Genomic DNA, 24,433 nt, shown 5'->3' on the forward strand with positions numbered 1-24,433 from the left:
AAAACATTCAACTAATAACACAAATATCATATTTTTATGTTATAGAAGACAAAAGAATATTTAAAAGTCTTAGTTCCTTCTTCCACCGTTCGATGCACATAACATCAGTTCTTCAAATTGTTGCATAACCCAAAACTGCATATCTTGACTTAGTTCTTTTTAGCTCCGACCAATTGAAATTGTATTCCAACAACTAATAAAATATCTATCTATCTAGCTATCTATCCATCCATCCATAAAGTCACAGTACTTTAGTAAGATAAAACATGCAAAATCTGATTCTGCCTTCAACTTATTTGCTACTCCTGAAAAAAAATTTAACCTCTACAACTGCCCAAGGAATTTTGAATTTGAAGAACTTCATCGATCAAATGTTGAAATGTTATAATTTCTAAGTTGTATTTTATTCTGCTGAAGATGTATTACTAATTCTCCAGTGCTTGGGAAAAGTGACATGTCAGTTTCCACAAACCTTTTTTCATAATTTATTGACAACTTACACTGGTTTATGTCGGTTTGATTTTTTTCTGTATGAATTATTGTAATGGGAGGAATACGTATGTATTTTTTTCCAAGCGAACAGATGTTCCGTAAGCTGTCAATAAATTATCAAAAAAAGGTTTGTGGAAACCGACTTGTGTCACTTTTCCCGAGCACTACAGAATTGTGCATTTAATATCTATAAAATAATTTCAATATTTCAGATTATTATGTATGAGTATTTTTTTTTTTCAAGAAGTAACTGAAATAACCACCACAGATCATGCGCATCCATATTGTGAACCAGTTTCAACATCTTTCAGAACTATAAAAAATATATTGTACAAAGCACAGGGAGAAAAAATAATAGATTTTGAAGCATCGTTATTTTTTTTAGTAAAAATTACGTTTCATGTCGCAACTTTCCATATGAATTTGTATTGTAATTTGATAATGATGATAAACACAATTATACAGTAGTTTAAGAAAACTGCAAACAGATTCACAGACAGAAAGCAAGCACAACTTTTTCATTATTAGAGCCTGAAACCGCATTTCTGCAATAGTAGCATGCGTTACAAGAGCGGTATGTTGACGTTTTCATGTTCGAGGAAAAGATTGAAAAAGCGAAACGTAGTTGAGCTTTTTTAATTTCCGAGAACATGAAAACAAACATACCGCTCGTGTATCGTACATTATTTTGTGCGAAGATCGTTTATTACATACCTGAAAGAGGAATTTCTAATTAGTTGCAATGAAATCTCCATCTTGGTTTCTGTTCAATGACGGCAACTTTGGAAAACAAATATATCTATCTTCAACATTGTTCCTATAAAATGTTTTCTGTGTTTACTATATTCCAGCAGGCCGTGATATACGTCTGTCTTTTTTTTCCCCCCAGTCTATGATGAGTCTGGAATCTTGTTGATTTTTTCACGGCTTCCTTAGTGTTACTTGCATCACGAATGCAGTAACTTTAGTGGAGTTGTAGAGTTTACTTAATTTTTGCAAATATTTAAAAACAATAATTGACAGTGCAATTTAGGTGAAACTGCAGTGGTAAGTTTCCAATCTATAATTATTACTATATTGAACGTCTTTAAAAATAATATGTTAAAAGCCTAAAGCAGTAAAATGAATATGACGCTTAAGCGGTAAGAATAGGGAAATTGTTATGTGTGTTACGTTGGGAATACTGAATGTGGTATTTGACACTTACCGCGTATTGGTTGTGTGCGGAAAGCAAGCAAATACGCACAATCTCGCACAAAAATCTTTAATTTATTTAATTGCTTTGTACTTCACACAATCACAGAGCTGAAATTGCTGAGTGATTAAGATACTGTCTGTACAACAGAACAGAAATCTGCAATAAATGGGAAATAATATTTATCTGACACAACGTGCTTGTAGTTAAGGAAGTGTCACATTTGCTAGCTCATATCATTTTGTGCGAGATCGTGCGTATTTGCTTGTTTTCCGCACAGAACCAATACGCGGTAAGTGTCAAATACCACATTCAATATTCCCAACGTAACACACAACAATTTCCCTCTTCTTACCGCTTAAGCGCGACATTCATTTTACTGCTTTAGGCTTTTAACATATTATTTTTAGAGACGTTTAACATAGTAATAATTATAAATTGGAAACTTACCACTGCAATTTCACCTAAATCGCAATGTTAATTATTGTTATTAAATATTTGCAAAAATTAAGTAAAGTCTACTACTCCACAAAACTTATTGCATTCCTGATACAAGTAACATTAAGGAAGCCGTGAAAAAATCAACAAGATTCCAGATGCCAATGCTATTACTGCAATATGTTATATAAATAATATTGTTAAAATATTAAAATGAAAAATAAATCATTACATAACCTTACCGTTTGTTTTAAGTTCGCATTTATAGACTGGGGGAAAAAAAAGACAGACGTATATCACGGCCTGCTGGAGTATAGTAAACACAGAAAACATTTTATAGCAACAATGTTGAAGAAAGATATTTTGGTTTTCCGAAGTTGCCGTCATTAAACAGAAACCAAGATGGAGATTTCATTGCAACTAATTAAAAATTCGTCTTTCAGGTATGTAATAAACGATCTTCGCACAAAATAATGTACGGTACACGAGCGGTATGTTTGTTTTCATGTTCTCGGAAATTAAAAAAGCTCAACTACGTTTCGCTTTTTCAATCTTTTCCTCGAACATGAAAACGTCAACATACCGCTCTTGTAACGCATATTGCTATTATTATTTGTAACAACTGTCCACAACTTACTTGACTTCGCTATCTGATTGGTAGAAGCATAACGCACGCGTCTTGTGTCGTACGAACACTCTCGCGAAGTGTATGCGTGAACGGATATGTTTCCTCCTCTGAAATGTGCGTCACTTAACATACGAATGCTACGCGCTCACGATATCAGAGCCCTCATTTGATTCTGGCGCGTACCCGCTACATATTCATAGCAGTCAGTTGGAAGTGAAAAATATCCGGAAGCGCGCTTACAGGTCACTCCAAGTCATGAACAGTGTTACAGAGTATCAAGTTCCTTGTTTCCTTCTGAAGAAAAACATGTCTATTACATACATGCTGTCTTTGTAGCCTCTTACAATGTTTATTTTAACTTATTTAATATGGCAACAGCAATAACTTCGGAAAACAAAAGATTTGTCAGAGATTCAAGCCTATACCAAAATGGTTTAAGGAGTGACAATCTTTTCTATATATAAAAAAAAAACCCACTAACATGCACAAAATAAAACAAATGTTTCCTTTCCATACGTCACCATTACAGTGACAAAGGCAGAGAAGGAACTGTTCTGTTGTTCGCAGGAGCAAGGTACTATTTTTCCAGATTCTTATTTTCATACTAGCCGTACCCGTGCGCTCCGCTGCACCCGTCAGAAATAAATATAAAGTAATTACATAATTAAAATAGGACATTTGATACAGGGAACATTCGTGTTTGATAGAAGGATAAATCGTTTAATATGTTACTTAATTTAAATTGCATCCAAATAATTAAAATGCGATCATTTTGGTCCAGAGACACTCATTTGGTGCAATGACAATTCCTTTAACATGTTTCTAATTTTTATTACATGCAACCATAGTTTAATGAACATTGACATCATTTAGATTTAATGTGTATATTTTATTTTACTTGTTATAGGTTTCCATTGAATTATGGTAATAACTTAATTTTAACTCTTGTTTTCTACGTATTCAGTAAATGGCGCTTGGCCCACTATGGTTGTGAACCCTTCAAATAACTTAAATTATATTATATAATATTATATTATATATTATATTATATCAGAAGTTACTGTAATAACATTATAGCATTATGTCCATCTAGAGAAACTACACTTTCCAATGGTGAAATAATAAATAATTATACAAATCGGTTAATTTAGCTTCCGATATTACTTCATACAAACACAGAAACATTCTCTGTAGGCTATCTTTCATAGCTTTCGATTGTTGCTGTCCAAGGCCCCTTATAGAAGAAGTCATTTGTTTTTTAATTCATTACACGGCCTTAGATGGCAGTTATTTTAATTTTAAAACTCATTTATCTCATTAAATATCAGCCCTATCAAAATTTTTCAAAGAATTAAACTTATCAGAAATCATTTTTAAAGAAACTTTTGTTATGTAACATTTTTCACAAAAATCAATAATAAGCGAGATATTTCGATTTATTTAATTCATGCCACCTTATAACCCCCCTTTTAAATAATGTATTTTGAATGCCATATAGCCTAAAATCTAAGTTACAACGAACTTAATTTATATTCCAATTTTCATCGAAATCCGTTCAGCCATTATCGCGTGAAGAGGTAACAAACATAGACAGACAGACATACAAACAAAAATTTCAAAAAAGCTATTTTCGGTTTCAGGGTGGTTAATTATATATGTTAGGACCAATTATTTTTGGAAAATCGAAAATTATCAAAAAAAATTCGGCTACAGATTTATTATTAGTATAGATTATCGCCAAATTTTGCATTTATAAAAAGTTATACTTTATTCATATTTATTAAACAATTTCATAGTGAAGTCTACCCTTCAGACCTACTGTAACATCAATCAGGAAGTTGCTCCAATTTTGTTTTCTACAATGGCTATGCAACCAAATGTTTCTGTTCAAACAGAATGGCCTAGTAGCTTATGCTTCGAAATCCCAGAGGAAGGGAACTTTTTTAAAAACAGAAATACACCAATGCGTAGGAGAAAATGTAATATGCATGCTTTGCTCATCAGTTCAATTGGGAATATGATATACAGAAGCACATCAAAAAGCATTACAAGAATTCTCATGGTGAATACATAGGCGTAATAGATATTATTACTGTTATTCTGTGCGTGCATGAATATTATTTTTTAGAGCCCTTCCCTTGAAGGATATAATTACTAGGCTATATCTCAATATTAAGCCTTTTAAACTTTAGATGCAGGTAACTTAACACTATCACTTATTTACTGATTATTCATTTAATAATATTATAGAAAACTGATTCAATAGTAAGTGTTATTCTAGAACTGGAACGAGCTATTAAACTCCAGGAACTGAAATCAGCCTTAAATCATCGTCGGGAAGAGGAAGACGACGTAAATATTATAAGGAAGCCAGCTATCTAGTGGCGTGGAAAATAACTCGCCCTGTTAAGCCTTTCAACGAAGAAGAGTTTCTATACAGGGTAAAGATTAAAATGAACGAAATAATTTGTCAAAAAGAAGTTCATTTTGAAAAACTGCTCATTTTCCTACCACGGCAGGCCTGTCTTCCCCCTTGCCGTCTCTCGCGCGTAATCACTACAGTTCGAGATTTGATTACTTATATTTAAACCCATAAATAATTACAAATATTTCTTATTTGAGGTTCTGGCTGATGCTGATATGTACATCTATTACATCTCACTTGACGATATGTGTCAGAGGAAGAACAATTGTTTGTATGCATCTGAAGTCTCACTAGTGTAACATGTAGCTAATCGGCGATGTATGCAATGGAGGGGGTAAGGTACTGGCCACCTTATCCCATTATCTTCTGGCCTAGTCGCCTCATAAATGGTGCCTTGTTGGTATCACCTGAGGTTCAGACCTGTTTTCGGACAGTTGACTAAAGAACAATAATAGACTTAACCCACCATTCTGCTTGGTTATTTAACTATGGTGTATCAACTACCGAGTTATTTAGCGTCGATGGAATTGGTGATAGCGAGATGGTATTTGGCGAGATGAGGCCGAGAATTTGCTTAGATTACCTGACATTCTCTTTACGGTTTAGAAAACGTCGGAAAAACCCAACCAGGTAATCAGTCCAAGCGGGAAACAAACCCACGGCCACGCCCAAGTTGCTCATCTGCAACTCCAGATCAGCAGCTCGCACTACCGCCTGAGCTACACCCGTGACTTTCTGCTTGTAAAAATTGTATTTGTAAATTATGTTTTATCTAACGACGCTCGCAACTGCCGAGGTTAGCCTATATCTGCGTCGTTGGTGTGCCGGAATTTGGTCCCTCAGAAGTTCTTTTACATGCCAGTAAATCTACTGACATGAACCTGTCGCATTTAAGCACGAGAACTTTTTCCTCCCCTTGCCTTGTAGTAGTAGTATTAGTAGTATTTATTTATTTAACTTGGTAGAGATAAGGCCGTCAAGCCTTCTCTGCCCCTCTACCAGGGGATTACAACTATAATATGAACAATAAAAATTAAAGTACGACAAGATTACCTGATTAATGAAAGCTAGACATTTTATCATAGAAGTTAAGAACAAAGAATATTTTGTATTTACTGAATTACAAATTAAACCTACAATAACAAAAACCTATAGTAATGAAATTACCGGATATTGAAATATTTTGTGATAGATTAAAAGAACTATTTACAAGAAACCATGTCTGAACGAGTCTCAATTACTGACCAAGTGCCTAGTAAGTTTGCGTTTGAATTCAATTTCGACAGTCCCTGATGCTAGCAGGTAACGAATTCCAGAGTCTTGGCAGGGCTATTGTGAAAGAGGATGAGTATGAGGAGGTGCGATGGGATGGTATTGTTAGTATTGTTTCATGACGAGAGCGTGTGTTCAGATTGTGGTGGGAAGAAAGGTAAGTGAAGCGAGACGACAGGTACGAAGGAATAGAAGAGTTCAAGATTTCGAAGAGAAGGAGAAGTGAATGTAAATTTCTTTTCTTATCTAGTTTAAGCCAACCTTGCAATCGCGAGTTCCTATAGACAAGGTGGAAGTGAAATAACCCTGCAGATTTTTTGATACTATATTGCTGGAAAGTTCATAGTTTCTTTCCAGAAAAAAAGTCCCCCCCCCCTCCAAATGTTTAACACGTACGCTGAGTTGATCTCTTACATCTGTATTGTGATACGAAATGAGATTTTTAACGGCGAGGTTGCCAGACTGCTGCTTTCGCAGAATTTAATCAGCTGTTGATAATAATCGGACTAACGTTCATACGACATTCAAAATGGCCTCCTAAAGGACGGGTCATTAGTCGTGAATCACCCTATATATCCCACGTGGCCTGGCGCTTGTCAGTTTGGCAACATTGTCTCGCAGAACAAGAGTACATCGCACAGAGCTCAGTTGACACTGTATTGCCAATCTGTCGATGGCAGACAAATTTTTGGATTATAAACTCAGTGAAAGTTATGTTCTGATTCAATGTGACAAGTACGCTTCACCCCTCGCCTAGTGAACTACTTCCGTTTCGTCGCTTTAAAACCTGGAAACTAGCATAGTCTGAAGCCCGGTCCACACGCGAGGTTTTATGCGCGGTTCAAGATGTTGCGTGTGGACAGGGAAACAACTGTGAGCATAGTTCAATTGTGTTCCGGTAAAGGGGGTTGTCTTTTTTGTGCAAATGGAGGCCTGTTCCCCAGGGGAATACACAAGTTATATTCTACAAGTTGGTGTGCAAAAAACAAAATGATACTCGCATTTGATGTGTTTTATTTCTGTAGAAAATTATTTGCAATAAGGATCCAATGTTTGATTTTCTTTGGACTCAAAAGTTTTTTTTTTTACTTATCTCCCTTTACCCAAACACCATCGAGTTTTTTTTTTTTTTTTTTTTTTTTTTTTTGCGACTTGCATAGTCTTGGCGGTGAGTGTGGTCACTTCCCTCCCTTGCTCAGGTTTCCTTCCACATAGGTGCGGAAACAGTGTTCGCTCAGTCAAAGAAATACTTTCATTTATCAATATTATTATTTATAGTACCATTTCTACTTATACAATTAGGCCCACTGAATGATATTATGGATCTCCGTCAATGTAGACATGGATTCCTCAACTATACAAAAGCTCCCCGTGCTCATGGTTAGTGAAGTCCAAGGAATACAGCGACCGGGACAACAATCACCAGGCCTAATAATAATAATAATAATAATAATAATAATGGCAGAGTTAAGGCCATAGGGCCTTCTATTACACTCTACCAGATCACAAAGTACACAAGCAGTGATATTTAACAAAAAGTTAAAGAACAGAATACTAACGTTAAAAAAAAAATAACAGCATAACAAAATCGACACTAAACGTTATGAAAATAGTACCATAATAGAAAAAAGGAAGTAAAATACAGATCTAATGATTGGAATATAACGAGCAACTCAGTTAGTACAAATAGTTCACAGGGAAAACGTAAGGAAGAATACAACAATTGGAATGTAATAAAATAATAAAAAAAGAAAAATACGAAATTTAAATAAAGTCCACAATAAAAAGGCTATGATGATAAATTCATCTGGTGTTAAAAAAGGGATAAAATGAATATACATTTTTTTTTTTACAAAACTGTCGCAGAGAAAAGAGTTTATAATTGAAGTGAATCTGAATTGAAAAAGTGCAATTATAGTTTTAGGCCTGTGAGTTTTTGGTAAAAAAAAAAAATACAGAGACTTGACACCGCAGCGAACAGAGAAACTGTCACAAAAATTCTCTGAGGTCCGTTTACCGAAAAGAGTTGGCTAAAGTAAACAAATCAATTCGTTCAGAGGCTGGGGACGATGATGTAAAAGCCATTCCTATGGTGCTTTATTTACTCCTAGAGAGTCTACAAATACCGTCGGTGATAAGTCTGCTACTTTTTGTGACGAAATGGGACAAATGATAAGACAGGATTTATATCGCATACACTAGAGACGTTTAATTTGTTATATTCTGGCAAACGTTGACGAGAGTAGCACCTCCTCCTCCATGGTGGATTCAGCGGAAGTGAGTGAAAAAGACGGATGCTGAGTGCCCAACTTCAGAAACACGAAATCCGCTACGGAGGTGCCAAAGTTCCACTATGGTAATCGGCACTGAATAAATATGAAGCAATCAGAAATATACATTTTTTTTTAATTTATTTATTTTATGTCGCTTTAACTTAGGAAGTCATATCGCGACAAATATACATTATTATACTTCCTGGTATAATATATATTGCATAACAATAGAAAAGCGTGAATTACATTAATTGCACTTCATATTAATTTACAAATGCTTAAACTTTAATACAGACGTGCTGGTATCTTGCGAACAGAATATAAGTGGGGCCTTGAAACATATTTATTTTATAAAGACAGGCCCGAAAGCAAATCGTTTTACTTAATCTTCTCTCTATAATAACACACTACAAATTTTAATTTACTTACATTATTATGTAACGTTACTTAAATTTGGAATATATGTGGGCGTAATAAGTATATTACAATGTATTTCTTCTTCTTTTTCTGTCTTTCCGGTTTAGACACTTTTGTCTGTTTCCGGTCACTGTTCTAACCATCTTTTTCGTGGTCTTTCCTGATCTATTGGTCTGTAGGATGAGCTGCCTTGGATAACGGCAATTTTGCATTCTTCAACACGTTTCCATTTCTCTCTGTATTCTAATATTTCTGTTATCATATTTTTAACGTTTAATTTTGCTCTAATAGCTTCATTCCTCTGGTGGTCTAATCTAAAATAGACCAGACGCCATCTTGTTGCTATCAAAACTTGCAAAATAGCTACTATGTTATAGTAAAAGATCTTATGAGTGTATAGGAAACGCAGACGTCCCTAATTTCCTGAAGAAGTCACAGTTTCTTTTTTGTTTCCTAACACAGAATCGCTAAGCACGCATTTTTTAGCAAAGACTGGGAAACTGTCATCGATAAAATACTCACATACAAACATAAATAAATAAGCCTAGAGACAGGTAGTTTAAATTGACAGCTCTTAAAAATGCAGTATGGTATTTAATACTTTGGAAGGTAATAATTATTTTCATAGGTTGAAACATTAACTTTGAGTTAATAATACATATTATCGATGTTATCCATTCTCTTCCTTTTGCCAATATTTCATATAGACTAATGTCCCGGTTTTGTGTAGAGAAAATAGAATCATCTTAACCATATAAAAATCGATAAGTTGTTTTGTTATAGCATTTGTAGGGTACATAACGAAGTAGACAAACAAAAATACAAAATGTTACCACAGTTATTGCATTATTATTGATGATTATAAATGAAGTAACACATGAAATAAAAGATTTCAGAAATATTTAAATCAATTTCTAATAATTGCTAGTTACAATTATTCTTTCTATTACGTAGTATCTATGTAAAGTAAAATATATAAAAATAAACAATCAAAGAATCTATAACCAAATACAATCACTTACGGCTTTTAAGGAACCCGGAGATTCATGCCACCCGCACATAAGCCCGCAATCAGTCCCTAACTTGAGCAAGATTAATTCAGTACCTACCATCATATCCCACCTCCCTCAAATCCATTTTAATATTATCCTCCCATTTACGTTTCGGCCTCCCCAAAGGCCTTATTCCCTCCGGCCTCTCAACTAACACTCTATATGCATTTCTGGATTCGCCCATACGTGCTACATGCCCTGCCCATCTCAAACGTCTGGATTTAATGTTCCTAATTATGTCAGGTGAAGAATACAATGCGTGCAGTTCTGTGTTGTGTAACTTTCTCCATTCTCCTGTAACTTCATCCCTCTTAGCCCTAAATATTTTCCTAAGCACCTTATTCTAAAAACCTTAACCTCTGTTCCCCTCTCAAAGTGAGAGTCCAAGTTTCACAACCATACAGAAGGACCGGTAATACAGGGACATCATTTTATTTTTACTTCAATTTTCATTATACTTGAGTTTTTGAATGTACTTCACTTCCACCCCCTCTACTAGTAAACTTCCAACCGTCCTACACACAGTACTTTAGTGAGTATAGTACGTTCCAGAAATATATTCGCATTTTCCAGTGACGAAAGAGCTTTCAATATTGAATCATATTTTCGCACAGGTGCTGTCGTCGGTTTGCCTACGTCGCATCCCGGTTTCCCCCAGCAGCTTCTGCTCGCCCCTTTGTAAAGGCTAGTAACTGGGGTGTCTTAGCTATTTTCTGAAAACATTAATTTCTACGTAATATTATACAACTGTTCAAAATAACTTAAACAAAAGGGCCTCGTTAAGTAATTAACTGTCACGTGACAGTAGATAGCATGTCTGAGTAATTTTATCTTCTCGGATCGGGCAGAAGTGAAGTTTGAATTTACAGTAGGCCTACGTAAGGTACTCTTTTATAGAGTAGGTATAGAATTATTTCAACATGAGTTACTAGTACGAAGGACGAAACTGGTAATTGAAATTAGATGCAATAGTCTATAGTGCGATAATATGCACAAAGAACTAACGCTTGTATCGAAATGAACCGCCACCATTTTCAAAAATGTATTTAAATATCCATATTATGATTATTTTTCAATTTAACTTCAATCTCTATATTGTACGCTAATGTGCTGTAGACAGTATAATATACACTGCATAATGAATACGTTCGAATGAATAACTCACTTCGTGAGTAAAAACACTAAGTATTAATAAAGTGCTGTATTTTTATTCAACAAAAACCTAATGAGAATTATCAAAGTCAAAATCGCGATATTTCTTAGTTTACGTAAATGGATGAACTACTTTTCTACCCTCCTATACCTAGTAAAGTGATTTGTTTGTATTTTACGCCAGTATCATCGAACTCCAGTCGTGGAAGGCGGTAGCAAACGGTGTTTCCGGTTCTCAACCGTTAATCCAAAGGTATAGCCAGGTTAATATTAGAAATGTTTGTAAAAATAAAATGATGTCCTTGTATAATTGTTTTATAAATTCTAACTTTCAGATTTTTTGAGAGCAGCAGACTGGATGATAGAAACTTCTCAACCGAATAATAACACGCATTTCCCATATTTATTCTGCGTTTAATTTCCTCCCGAGTATCATTTATGTTTGTTACTGTTGCTCCAAGATATTTGAATTTTTCCACCAACGTTCGAAATGTATAAGATCTTCACTTCACATGTACACAGTATCCACAACACCTGATTCAACAAGCAGGATCAGTTTCTTCACTTAATAAAGTTTTCTATGACTGCGCTTTCTGTTTTGGGAATTTTGAAGAACATATTAATCACGCTCACCACAATACAACATATACAGGGTGATTCAGTAAAGCGTGCAAACATTAAACGGCAAAGGGAATGCTGTACAGATCATTTTGAGATAGGGAACTTGGGGTCTGCGAAGCCAGATTAAGAAGATACGAGCTTGAACATGTCTATCGTTATCGATTACTGTTTTCTACATTATTTACATTTATCTTCATTTAAAGTTATTTTCGTATCATTTACAATACTGTGAGGTAACAACTTACGTACGCACTGTGACTAACTCCTCGAATGGTATGAAAGAGTCTGTGACTCATATCATGTTTTGTTATGTGCCAATGTAAATACGACAGACAGAACCACCTAGTGGACCGTACACCAACAAACAAAACATGAAGGATTGCCTACATGTAAATAATACATGTAAAGGTGCGGTCACACGTCGCTACTCTTGCAGCGCTTCAGTACAAAAAACTGCGCAACTCTCGTACTGCGACGTGTGAACAACGGTGCAGCCCGAAAAGTAGCGCTGCCGAACCTGCTGCCCGCTACTTTTCCACGCTGCGCGCAGCTTAGAAGTAGCGACGTGTGAACAGGGTTCTCAGGGTTGCAGCCGCAGCATTTTGGATATCGGTTTTGTTGAAGATTTTGCTGCGGTTGCAACCAGTGTTACCACCCAAATGTATAATCGCAACCTATAAAATTAACTGTCTTCAGAATGTCTCTGCGACAGAGTTTCAAAATCAGGAATTATGTCACTTACTGCCAGTCGTAGTTGATCACGAAGGTATTTGTCTGTCAGTCGTGATCTAAATTTGGTTTTTACTATTTTCATTGTTGAAAATATTTTTTCACAAACGTAGCCTAAGTTGTAGCGAACATGGCTTCAACAGAGCAAGCGAAAGAACGAAGCTTCGGATATTTATTTCTTGGCAAAGATTTGAAAAGTTCAACATTTGTCAAGTCCTTACATCTAGCTTTCATTTGACATCACATTGTAAATCTGTGAGTTTAAATTGAAGATATAACCGCATTATTCGTACATCTGCTGAGAAAGGATCGACGTACAGAGATGATGATAATAATAATAATAATAATAATAATAATAATAATAATAATAATAACACTTAATCTTTTAATGTTTCTTGAGTAACATGTAGCATAATGCCGTTTTATGTTATACGACAGTTTTCCTCGTAATATTTGTGAACGAATCATATATTCTCATCACATTGGCAGCAAAAAAACTGCATCCTCCCATCCTACTTTAATCTTCCGATTTTGTAGAGGTACATGGTTTCGAGAGAGACATTGCGACAATACGCCACTCGGAGGTCAGAGACAAATACAAATGAAACGGAGTTTGACTGCAGTGTGTGACAGGATGAGGGTTAGGGGAGGTAGGAAGCAAGAGAAATGCATAGCTATCATTGCGAGCCACAATGTGCTCGCGAGTCACATTTTCGCCACGGCTGCTGTAGAGCATCCCCTATTTCGTATATAACTTCTGCACGCTTTTTACTGAATCACCCTGTACATATTTAAAACTGTAATGTTTAAAGATGTCAAATAGTAAAACAATGCAAATTAATGTAAAAGTCGCGTGACTGACGGCTTGTCGCCATGGAGTGTCTACTCACCTTCGGGGAAGGAGAGCACGGGGTGGAAGGTGGGACTGAGCAGCGCGATTCTCTCGGGCGCGGTGAGCAGGTCGGGCTGCTGGGGCGCCGTGGGGTCCGCCCGCCCCGTGCACAGGGCGCACGTGGGCAGTGGGGGCCGACACCCGCATCTTATGGTGGAGGCTCTCGCAGCTTTTTTCGACACCAAGTGCAAGCCCGACGTCTGCAGAAGCTTCCGCTTCCGGAACGTGCTCCTCACCAGCGGCCTCGTCCGGGCGCAGTGCGTCGGCCCGCAGCCGCTCGGCAGGTTGCCGTTCACAACCTCCTCCGCCCCCGACGCGGGCTTGCCCGGCGCTCCGCCCCCGGGGAGCAGCCCGTGGAAACCGTTCACCACCAGGTGGTTGTTACGAGGCATGGCCGTGGCGGACACCTGCTGCTCCGCCAGCGTTACAGGACCCTTGGCGGCACGGATTTGTCTACAAAGCACATTTGTGTTATGGAGCCGTGGAGTTACTCTCTTGTAGGTTTCAGCAACAACAAATAAAGAGCAGAGTTTCTTCAAACATAAGGTCTGATTTACGGTTCACTAGATTCTACTGTTCCCAAGTATGCAGATTCATGAAACATTAGAAATACAATTACTTAAAATCATCAAGAAAAGCAATGATCACACTTGTGTGTATGTATTTATTCACACTGCAATGGGTATATACCCGGTGGCAGTGGCAACTAATTACACTCAATAATGACAATAAAAAACTTATTAATTAAAAATAGTTAATAATAATACCAATAATTAATAATAATAATAATAATAATAATAATAATAATAATAATAATAATAATAGGGAATATCCTAAATTAAATGAAGCACGATCACTTAAAATAACATTTAAAATAAATCTAATTTGTTTCTTAAATCTAAGTTCGAACTAAAACCCACGAGTATGATATGTTCATTTCAACATAACGTGGCAGCACACTGCACATACCTATGGATTTCATTATGCTGACGTATTCGGTACTCGAGGTCAGATATCTGAGCCTGAAGCCACGTCCACCGACTTGCGACGCCCGCTCTATCCTGTGCCCACTTCCATGCTGCCCGTTTTGCTCTGGAAAGACCAGAAATTACACATTATTCACACTAAGTCGGATCATCAACTATTACACACATTACTGCCTCAGAAATACAGGCACCAACTATTACACAGTGTTTCATAATCGCAATTAAAACTGAATGAGGGCATTTTGGACAAGAAACTCAGACGTGTCAAACCCCGTATTTAGAAGGGAATATTTTTTATGGAAACAAAACATTTTTGTGACTATTGTGCGAATTATGACGTCATCGATAACTTTAAAAAATGGCACCCTACAGTTTAATATCGTCTGAAAGAGCATATTTTTATGCAACACTGCATTTGTTTTGTACAGAAGCACTATGCTTATGGTTACCATGGTAACAATGTTTTAATAGTTAATAATATATTTTGTTAGCCCCTGTATTCTGGAAGCAGTTTTATTGACGAAATCAACATAATACAAGAAGTTTTAACAGGAATGGAAGAACTGAGATTCTGATTATGAGAAGATGTACAGCAAAATAGGTGCGCACACTTTTGAATAACACTTATCCAAATCGGCCACAACTGTGGGCAGAATAAATCCGACATTAAGTGAATATGGTCATGTCTGAGACATAAAAATATCATTTTATATTAAAAGCTTCTTGTTTTACGTTGATTTCATGAACAAAATTGTTATCATGGTAACCAAAACCACAGTGCTTCTGTACAAAACAAATGAAACATTACAAACAAAATATGCTCTTTCAGACATTAAAAACTATAGGGTGTTCTTGGTGACTCTGATAATAGTCTAAGAAATATTTTGTCTCCATAAAAATATTCCTTCCTAAATATAAGGTTTGACGAATGTGAGTGTTTTGTCCAAAATCTCCTCATTCAATTATGTATTAAATTTATTATAATGGACCCCTGCAAACTGCAAAAAATAAATAGTATAACAAACTTCATACAGCCGACTGCTGGCCTCGCGTCCACAAGCACGTCATGGCTGGTTTCCGCTACCTATCTTAGTTCATCATTGAGCACCGGTCCCATACACTGGCCGAAGCCACCTTCAAGAAGTCTTGGAAACCCTGGTTCAGCTCGACTTTGTATACTCTGTCATACAGAGAGCACCGGTGGTCAGGGAGATCACTCTTTCTCTGGCCTCTGCTTTTTCTCCCAGTCGGGTCCGACTCGTGTGATAATTGTAATTTTAAGCTAATCTCGGGTTTCGAATCTGGTTCAGATCGGGCCGGACCGGGTCTAAGAATTTCCTCTCGTAAACACCTCTAAATTACGTAGAAAATTACAGACACTCGCAATTCATTAAAAATACTAAATCCTCAGGAACAGGTAGAGTAAACACAGAATTGCCTGAACTTAAAACATGGCTATTAAACTGTAAAATGCACAGGGTGTTTCAGTAAAAGCGTACAGAGGTTAAGCAGGAAATAGGGGATGTCCTACAGAACATTTTGAGATAGGGAACTTCTCTACGAAGTCAGATTAAGGAGATATGATCTACCGCTATCGCTTGTTGTTTTCCTTATTATCTACTTTTATTTACATTTTCTTCACATTTTAAGGTATGTATTAACGTTTGAAATGGCGTTTTTATGACTAAAATTTTCTTTGTATTAATGTTAGCTGCAAAATCCTAGTACAGAGCATTGTACGCATAAACAGCAATAACTCAGTGAAAGAAATTTCAAAATTGAGTAATTTTTAGAAAATATATGGCATTTTGAAGAACTAGAATAATTTTTAATTAATTATTTTTTTAAGGAATCAAAAAGTGAAATTGAAGTTTCTGATATATGGTTATATTAGTCTACTTTCATATGTTGTCTGATAAATATCTTAAAAAGGTTGGTTAAAAAATGTAGAGTACAGTAAGCCTACTTGTTGACTCGGATTGTAAATCATACGAAAATAATTTTAAAATGGTAATAAATATAAGCTAAATAATAAAGAATAAACAAATGTAGATAACATGGAAAACATTAAACGACAGCAATAGACATGTTTAAGCTTATACCTCCTTAAGACTTCGAAAGCCAAGAGTTTCTTATCTCAAAATGTTCTACAGAACATTTCCCTATAGCCTGTATTTACTAAATCACCCTGTATGTTGGAGAGAGTCAAAATAATGAGTTCTATGTACAAGGGGCGTATACCAGAAAACCATGTTCGGAGGAAATTACATTTGAAATTTTCATTTTGGTTTAGTGCTTGTACTAAGTACTTAAAAAAACTTTTTTTTAATGAATGTAGTAATGAACATAATCATTTATTATTGAAGACAATTCTTTGAAACAGAATTGCAATACTTGAAATAGCAAGTTGAATTTTAAAATGTGCCAGTATACGCCCTGAGTACATAATATTGACAGGAATTTAATATAATAATAATAATAATAATAATAATAATAATAATCCGTGGCGCTACAGCCCGTGAAGGGCCTAGACCGACCAGCCGGCTGCTGGCCTCACGCCCACATGCCGAAGCAGAGGTGGATGATCATCCAACCAGAATGGAGGTATCGTGTGGTTAGCACGATGATCCCCCCAACCGTGGAATTTAATATACCAAAACTAAATTCAAAGAGCCGTTTTAAGTCACTTGTAACAATAATATAGTCATACAAAGTAAAGACAATTAAATATAAATGAATAATTTATATTTTCCAATAGATAATGTGGAATTTATAACAATTTCAATAACAGTTTAACAAATGATACATAATCTTTTCTTGCTTGTCATTTTTCATCTTAGCAGATTTCGTTCTCTTCCTCCTCCTGCCTTATTTTGCTGGTTTGCTCTGGTGAGCATTTCTTCAAACCAAGCCACCTCCTCCGAACATCATCTTCCTTTTTCAGTATTAAGTTGTATAACGGAAATTGATGGTAAACATATCCAATGGAATGGATGAACAGCATTTTGTGAAGGAAAATGGTTCATAAGACCCAGAATATGAGGAACATATGCAACCCCGTCATGTGAAGAAAATGTCATTCTTTGATAAGACTGAATTTTGAAAATTCTCACGGTTAAGAAGAATGTCACTTGTTTTGTATGTAACCGCATGATTTAAAGAAAGTGTCTTAATGATCGGCGTATTTTTTACAAAGTTTATGTCATTGTTTATCATGACATGCAGATAAACAATCGATCGCCATAATCGCTGTATCAGAGATATTGAAACAAAATTTTGCAAGATGGGTAACATGGTTATGGGGAACAAGAGGTATAGTCTACGCCCCATGTACATATAAAATCGGTTATTAAAATAATACCGATCTTCTAAAACATGATATCGAAATGAACTTTATGCTCGACCATACCGAAATGTAGTAATTATACACCTGGTAGTAGCCCTTTAATGGACGTCATTAAAGTACACCTATTCATTAAAGTTCAGTTGTTCAGCCAATGAGAAATCACCATTGTAGCATTATAAAAGCGCAAGTATCGATTATTCTCGGATATGCAATCGAAAGGCAATTAGCAAAACGTCACGGAGGCTGGAAATCCAATACTGTCGCAGAAGATTATGTCCTGTTACTATAATAATTAGCGTTAATTGTAAATAATATTCAAATAAATTCAATTTGTCATCTCGTTTTTCAATTCTAAATCAATTTCCAGGTTAATTATATCAAGATTAATGTTCATGTTATTTTCTAGATTATATCAAGGTCAATGACATTCGTTCCTCGGAAAAAATCAATACTTTCGCGTCTGCGCACATCTCACAATTTAGAAAGTCAGTTCCGCTCCTCACTTCGATAACCATAACATGAATACTTATGAATAATTTCAAGTTAGAAATATGGTCGAGCATAAAAAGTCGTATGAAACTTGCCTATAATGATAATTAAGACGCTTGTATGAAAATTATGAAACTCGCTTGCGCTCGTTTCATAAACAAACATACTCGCGTCTTAATTACTACCATTATAGGCTCGTTGCATAATTTACTATTGTGAAATAAGCATTTTAAATACCACGAACAAGCATAACAATGTGAAATAATCCAGCAAGCAGTATTAGTGTGGTTTCAGGAAAGGGCCCTACCGTTCAAGATGTGTTGTCAAACTGGGGAGTGGAGAGAATAAAATAAATTGCATTTGGAACAAACTGTGAACTACCTTAATGAGAGATAACTAAGCAGTAGGCGTAATATTAGTAACCAGTCAATAACAAGAACGTATATTTTCGCCAATTACAGTATTTATAATACGTACAGCCTCAGAAATAAAAAATGGTCCGACTCTTGAAACTCCTTGCAGAGCACGATTCATACTACGATTCAAAAACGGTTTTGAATAGCATTACAAGCAGGCATTTCACAACTAAAGCAAAAAGGCACGAAACTGATTTCAAAATAAGAAAAATTAATGCCCAAGAGTCATTATTAAACAAATACGATACAGCACAACCACCACGATGACATTGATCGCAAGCACTCCGATAGCTCTGTGCTCGCAGACTACAAAGTTCAGAGTTTGGATACTGTTGAGGAAAGAGTTTTTTTTTAATTAATTATGCAGGTTAATTTCGTTTATCACTATTCTATTCGTATTTTATTGCACGATTTATAAATACTCATCTACTATTAAGAATAGGTCAATATTATTTTCATCACATCTTTTCAATGCCCTTCGGGTTACGAAATGAATTTATGAGGCTGACAAAGCGATATCGTGTGTACACTGAGCATGCGCAATGCTTTGAGTCTGGAACTTAGAAAATTCAGGCAGGATATTTTTTTCTGGAACTATACCTTGACACAATAATTGTTAGTGTGGCAAATTTGAATAAGCAGTCGCGGACAGCCGATAAGGGGTGGTCCTCCAGCTTGGGGGTTTGGCGAAGGGTTAACAACCCATCACCGTAAAAAGAGCTTGTTGCAAAACCCCAACATAAGACCTTTGGGGAGGCCGAGACGTAGATGGGAGGATAATATTAAAATAGATTTGAGGGAAGTGGGATATGATGGTAGGCACTAGATTAATCTTGCTCAGGATAGGGACCAATGGCGGGCTTATGTGAGAGCGGCAATGAACCTCCGGGTTCCTTAAAAGCCATTTGTAAGTAAGTGGCAAGTTAAACCACCATCACCACCACCACCACCACCACCACCACTTCACTTTATTTATAGACGTCCTATTCAGTAGGCCTAATGGGACCGATTTTTAACGTCTTTGTTAAGTCATATTCCAGAAAATGTTTACACAAACATAACTTTAACATTAGGGTTAAGACAATTACAGATAACTTTTATTACTAGTAAATACAATTACTGTCAAAAACATACGAGATGAATAATAAGAGGGATAATGATGCATTTAACCGAAACAGACCATTGAGTCCCACGTTAAATTACATTAACCTTTTAAGTAGGCAACAAGTTATGGCATCCATGCACTGTTTGTTGACATCTTGGCCGAATTAGCAGACAAATCCAGAAATACACAATGAAATTAAAAATGAAAATATATAATTTTAGAGAAAGCATTACTTGATCAAAGATCATTGTTAACGGTAGAATAGTAGAAACGCTAGCCAACTTCAATTATAACGTTTAGTACAGAAGATCGTCATAATATTGTGCGACACGATAAGAAAGCTTCACTTAGCAAACAGAACGACTTAACTCGAAAGTTTGATAAAGCAATGGAATTCTGCCTATGAGTGGAGGAGAAATGAAACAACAGAGATGAGGTTTCTACGATTAAAAACCTTAAATCTAACAGAAAAAAAGTTAAGAGGAATATCAACTGGTATGAACACACATCAGGAACGGAGGAATAGAGCCAGTGTTTCCATAAATCAGGCAACTTTTAACTGTTTTTAGCGACAATTTCTTTTACATTTATATCGCTTAAATAGGGATTTAGAGACTTTCCAAAGCCTTCAGTTGGCAACACTGAATACAGCTTACCAAGACAACTTGCAAACTAGAAGGCTACAGGTTTGTCAGGATCAGTTTTGTTTTGTGCAGCAGTCCAGATCACATATTAACAGACTGATCAGCCTCATGAGCCTGATCAATTTCACTATGCTGCCATCTAGCGACTGCAGAAGAAGCCACATTATAACTCTCATTTGAATTGCATGGAACAACTGTACTTCCATCTAACGGTCGTTACCAATCGACAGTGACGATCCTGATGGTTTTCTCCGTTACCGTTATCAACATAGAGATGACCTATTTGTTATCAGGCGCAGCAGTTACATGGTTAATGACGTGTCGTGGGTTAGTAATTCGTTCACATCACGAATAAGAAAGAGTCTTTGTAAGAGGAAATATTTACACTCCAAAATCACACATTACTACGAACAGTCCACACCTGTGGAGTAACGGTCAGCGCGTCTGGCTTCGAATCCCGGTCGGGGCAAGTTACCTGGTTGAGATTTTTTTCCGGGGGTTTCCCTCAACCCAATACGAGCAAATGCTGGGTAACTTTCGGTGCTGGACCCCGGACTCATTTCACCTGCACTATCACCTTCATTTCATTCAGACGCTAAATAACCTAGATGTTGATAAAGCGTCGTAAAATAACCCAATAAAATTAAATTGAACTACAAATAAAAAAAATACCACACATAGTATAATTATGGACTTCAAGAAGATCTAAACACGGCTGTTGCCAAATCTACTCGTTACTAGTACAATATCGAATATCACATAATGATACGTACAGTTGAGGCACTGCGAGGACTGAGGGAACAGCAACAATTAGGAAGAGGCAGGTAAACAGTTTATATATACCTTTTCCCATAAAAATATTCACAGCAGCATGCTTTCACACAGATGAGTCAGAAGGGTACCGCTGTGTTTCCAAACGCAGCCGTATTACGTCTGTCCTCCACTTTTCACCACAACAGCAGCATATGAGCAGTGCATCTCTTTTCAGGAGAACAGAAGTAGACAACCTAACCTAACTTGATGTGCATACGAGTTCAGTGAGGTTAAAGGATGATCGAACAAATTCAATCAATATCGTTCAATTGTACCGGCTTCCTAACTCATCCTGTCCTGTACGGAATGATAAGAATATACGATAGGTAGAACAAACAGCGATGGATTTGAATGTTCTCTGCTAATTACAGAGGTAAAGGCTAAAAGGGAAATATATTCTGAGCTAAACAAACGAGAAACAACACGACTAAAATTGAGGAGCGTTTTTGCTAAACTCGATAGATGCAAAATTTTGCGAAAATGAGTTATATATCACAATCATATGATGTTTAGTTCCTGTATCATCCTGTATTTGGTATTCCCAAGAAACTAGTTCGATTAATTAAAATGTGTCTTAGTGAAACTTACAGCAGAGTCCGTATAGGCCAGTTTCTATCTGATGCTTTTCCAATTCACTGTGGGCTAAAGCAGGGAGATGCACTATCACTTTTACTTTTTAACTTCGTTCTAGAGTATGCCATTAGGAAAGTCCAGGATAACAGAGAGGGTTTGGAATTGAACGGGTTACATCAGCTTCTTGTCTATGCGGATGACGTGAATATGCTAGGAGAAAATCCACAAACGATTAGGGAAAACGCAAAAATTCTAGTTGAAGCAAGTAAAGCGACAGGGTTGGAAGTAAATCCCGAAAAGACTAAGTATACGATTATGCCTCGTGACCAGAATATTGTACGAAATGGAACTATAAAAATTGGAGATTTATCTTTCGAAGAGGTGCAAAAATTCAAATATCTTGGAGCAACAGTAACAAATATAAATGACACTCAGGAGGAAATTAAACGCAGAATAAATATGGGAAATCCCTGTTATTATTCGGTTGAGAAGCTTTTGTCATCCAGTCTCCTCTCAAAAAATCTGAAAGTTAGAATTTATAAAACATATTACCGGTTGTTCTGTATGGTTGGGAAACTTGGACTCTTACTTTGAGAGAGGAACAGAGATTAAGGGTGTTTGAGAATAAGGTTCTTAGGAAAATATTTGGGGCTAAGAGGGATGAAGTTACAGGAGAATGGAGAAAGTTACACAACGCAGAGCTGCACGCATTGTATTCTTCACCTGACATAATTAGGAACATAAAATCCAGACGTTTGCGATGGGCAGGACATGTAGCACGTATGGGCGAATCCAGAAATGCATATAGTGTATTAGTTGGGAGGCCGGAGGGAAAAAAAACCTTTGGGGAAGCCGAGACGTAGGTGGGAAGATAATATTAAAATGGATTTGAGGGAGGTGGGATATGATGGTAGAGACTGGATTAATCTTCCTCAGGATAGGGACCAATGGCGGGCTTATGTGAGGGCGGCAATGAACCTCCGGGTTCCTTGAAAGCCTGTAAGTAAGTAAGTAAGTAAGTAAGTAAGTAAGTATCATCCCACCAGTCAGATTTTGCATAACTCGGTTCATACCGTGCGTAGAGGATGATTAGAAACATCTCCTTCCCACAACATAACTGTGTATACAATAAAACTCGTTTTCTGGGAAAAGTAGTTTTGTGCATCTATCGAGTTTAGCAAAAACGCTCCTCAATTGTTCTAACGTAATTTCAGCAACATTTTATCCTCAACAGCTGGAACACTTCCAACGCGCGGAGGAGTCCCGGTATGACCTTCACTATACAGATGACGAAGCTGGTGGTCTAGTTCCTTAAAGTAAAAACGAGACTATTTGGTACCACATGCTTGCACAACTAATTTTAAAAAAATCATACAACTTATTTTCATTGGACGGCTATTCGCTATCGAAAAAATGACAAAGAATTTGCTAATTGAAATGAAGAGCTGGCTATTGTGATGCGCTATTCAGAAATCTGTTTGTCGGAACCACTAAATCCACCAAAATATATTAATGAGATTCGAATTTCGGACCCCGGCATGTTAACTCAGTACATTCGTTTCGTGAAATGAATATATTCTTCTCCCTTTCCCTACGCAAAGTACGAAATTGTTCTCTCTCTCTCTCTCTCTCTTGTACGGGGAGGGATCTGAAGGCTTGCACTGCAGCCTGAGGCTTATTGTGCTTACCACTCCTATTCTGTGAATGATTGGGTAGCCGAACGGCAGCGCTCTTGCACGAGTACAGCACGCCGTACCGTGAACTGAATCCGGACTATTGTATGGATGATATGTGAATTAATTATGGCGAAGTGAGTCCGAAGTCCACCGCCGAAAGTTACCCAGCAATGCTTTAATTGGTTGAAGGATACACTGGAAAAAAACGCCACCCAGGTACAGTAGAGCGTCTCGTTTAGGCACAGTGAAAACGTAAACGAAATGCAGGTAACGTGTGGGGGGGGGGGCGACGAGCCGTACGATAAACACGAGGGATGCACAAGGTTTTAGTTACAACATTTATGGCGGAGCATTAATTGAAATTAAATTTTCCAAAAACACACAAGACAAAAGAACATAAATTGCATAACTTTATCACACACATTTTAACAAACAAGCAATTGTAACGTTGAAATAATTCAATATAACAAATCAAATTTTGCTACGTATATGATGTTGCTTTCAAGCGGCATTTTTTTACGACCATAAATTTCATTCTCTGTATGACTAACATAATATCACTGTCTTCTGTGGCCGAATTAACAAAACTACAGCATATTGGTCTGAAGTGACAACACTATTCCCTAAACATAATCATCCCTTCTCAAAGTCCAATTTATTCAGGTAAAGTACAGAAGACGTAAAAATGCTGCTTGAGAACATCATAACAGCAATTTGGTTTGTTATTATTGAATTATTTCAACGTTACAACTGCTTGTTTGTGTATGATAAAGTTATTCAATTTGTGTTCTTTTATTTT

At 36.5% G+C, this 24,433-nt stretch overlaps 1 protein-coding gene across 2 annotated transcripts in view; it reads right to left on the reverse strand.

Annotated features, from left to right (window-relative positions):
* nsl1 (non-specific lethal 1) overlaps positions 1-24,433 on the reverse strand; it is a 165,335-nt gene that overhangs the window by 33,326 nt on the left and 107,576 nt on the right. For both annotated transcript variants that reach the window (XM_069846469.1, XM_069846470.1), the window contains exons 2-3: positions 14,556-14,678; positions 13,585-14,039 (exon numbers count right to left, since the gene is read on the reverse strand). In XM_069846469.1, coding sequence (XP_069702570.1) covers positions 13,585-14,039; positions 14,556-14,678 — 578 coding nt within the window. The remainder of the gene's footprint in view (positions 1-13,584; positions 14,040-14,555; positions 14,679-24,433) is intronic.

This window comes from Periplaneta americana, chromosome 14 (assembly GCF_040183065.1).
Source record: "Periplaneta americana isolate PAMFEO1 chromosome 14, P.americana_PAMFEO1_priV1, whole genome shotgun sequence".
Classification (NCBI taxonomy): Eukaryota; Metazoa; Arthropoda; class Insecta; order Blattodea; family Blattidae; genus Periplaneta; species Periplaneta americana.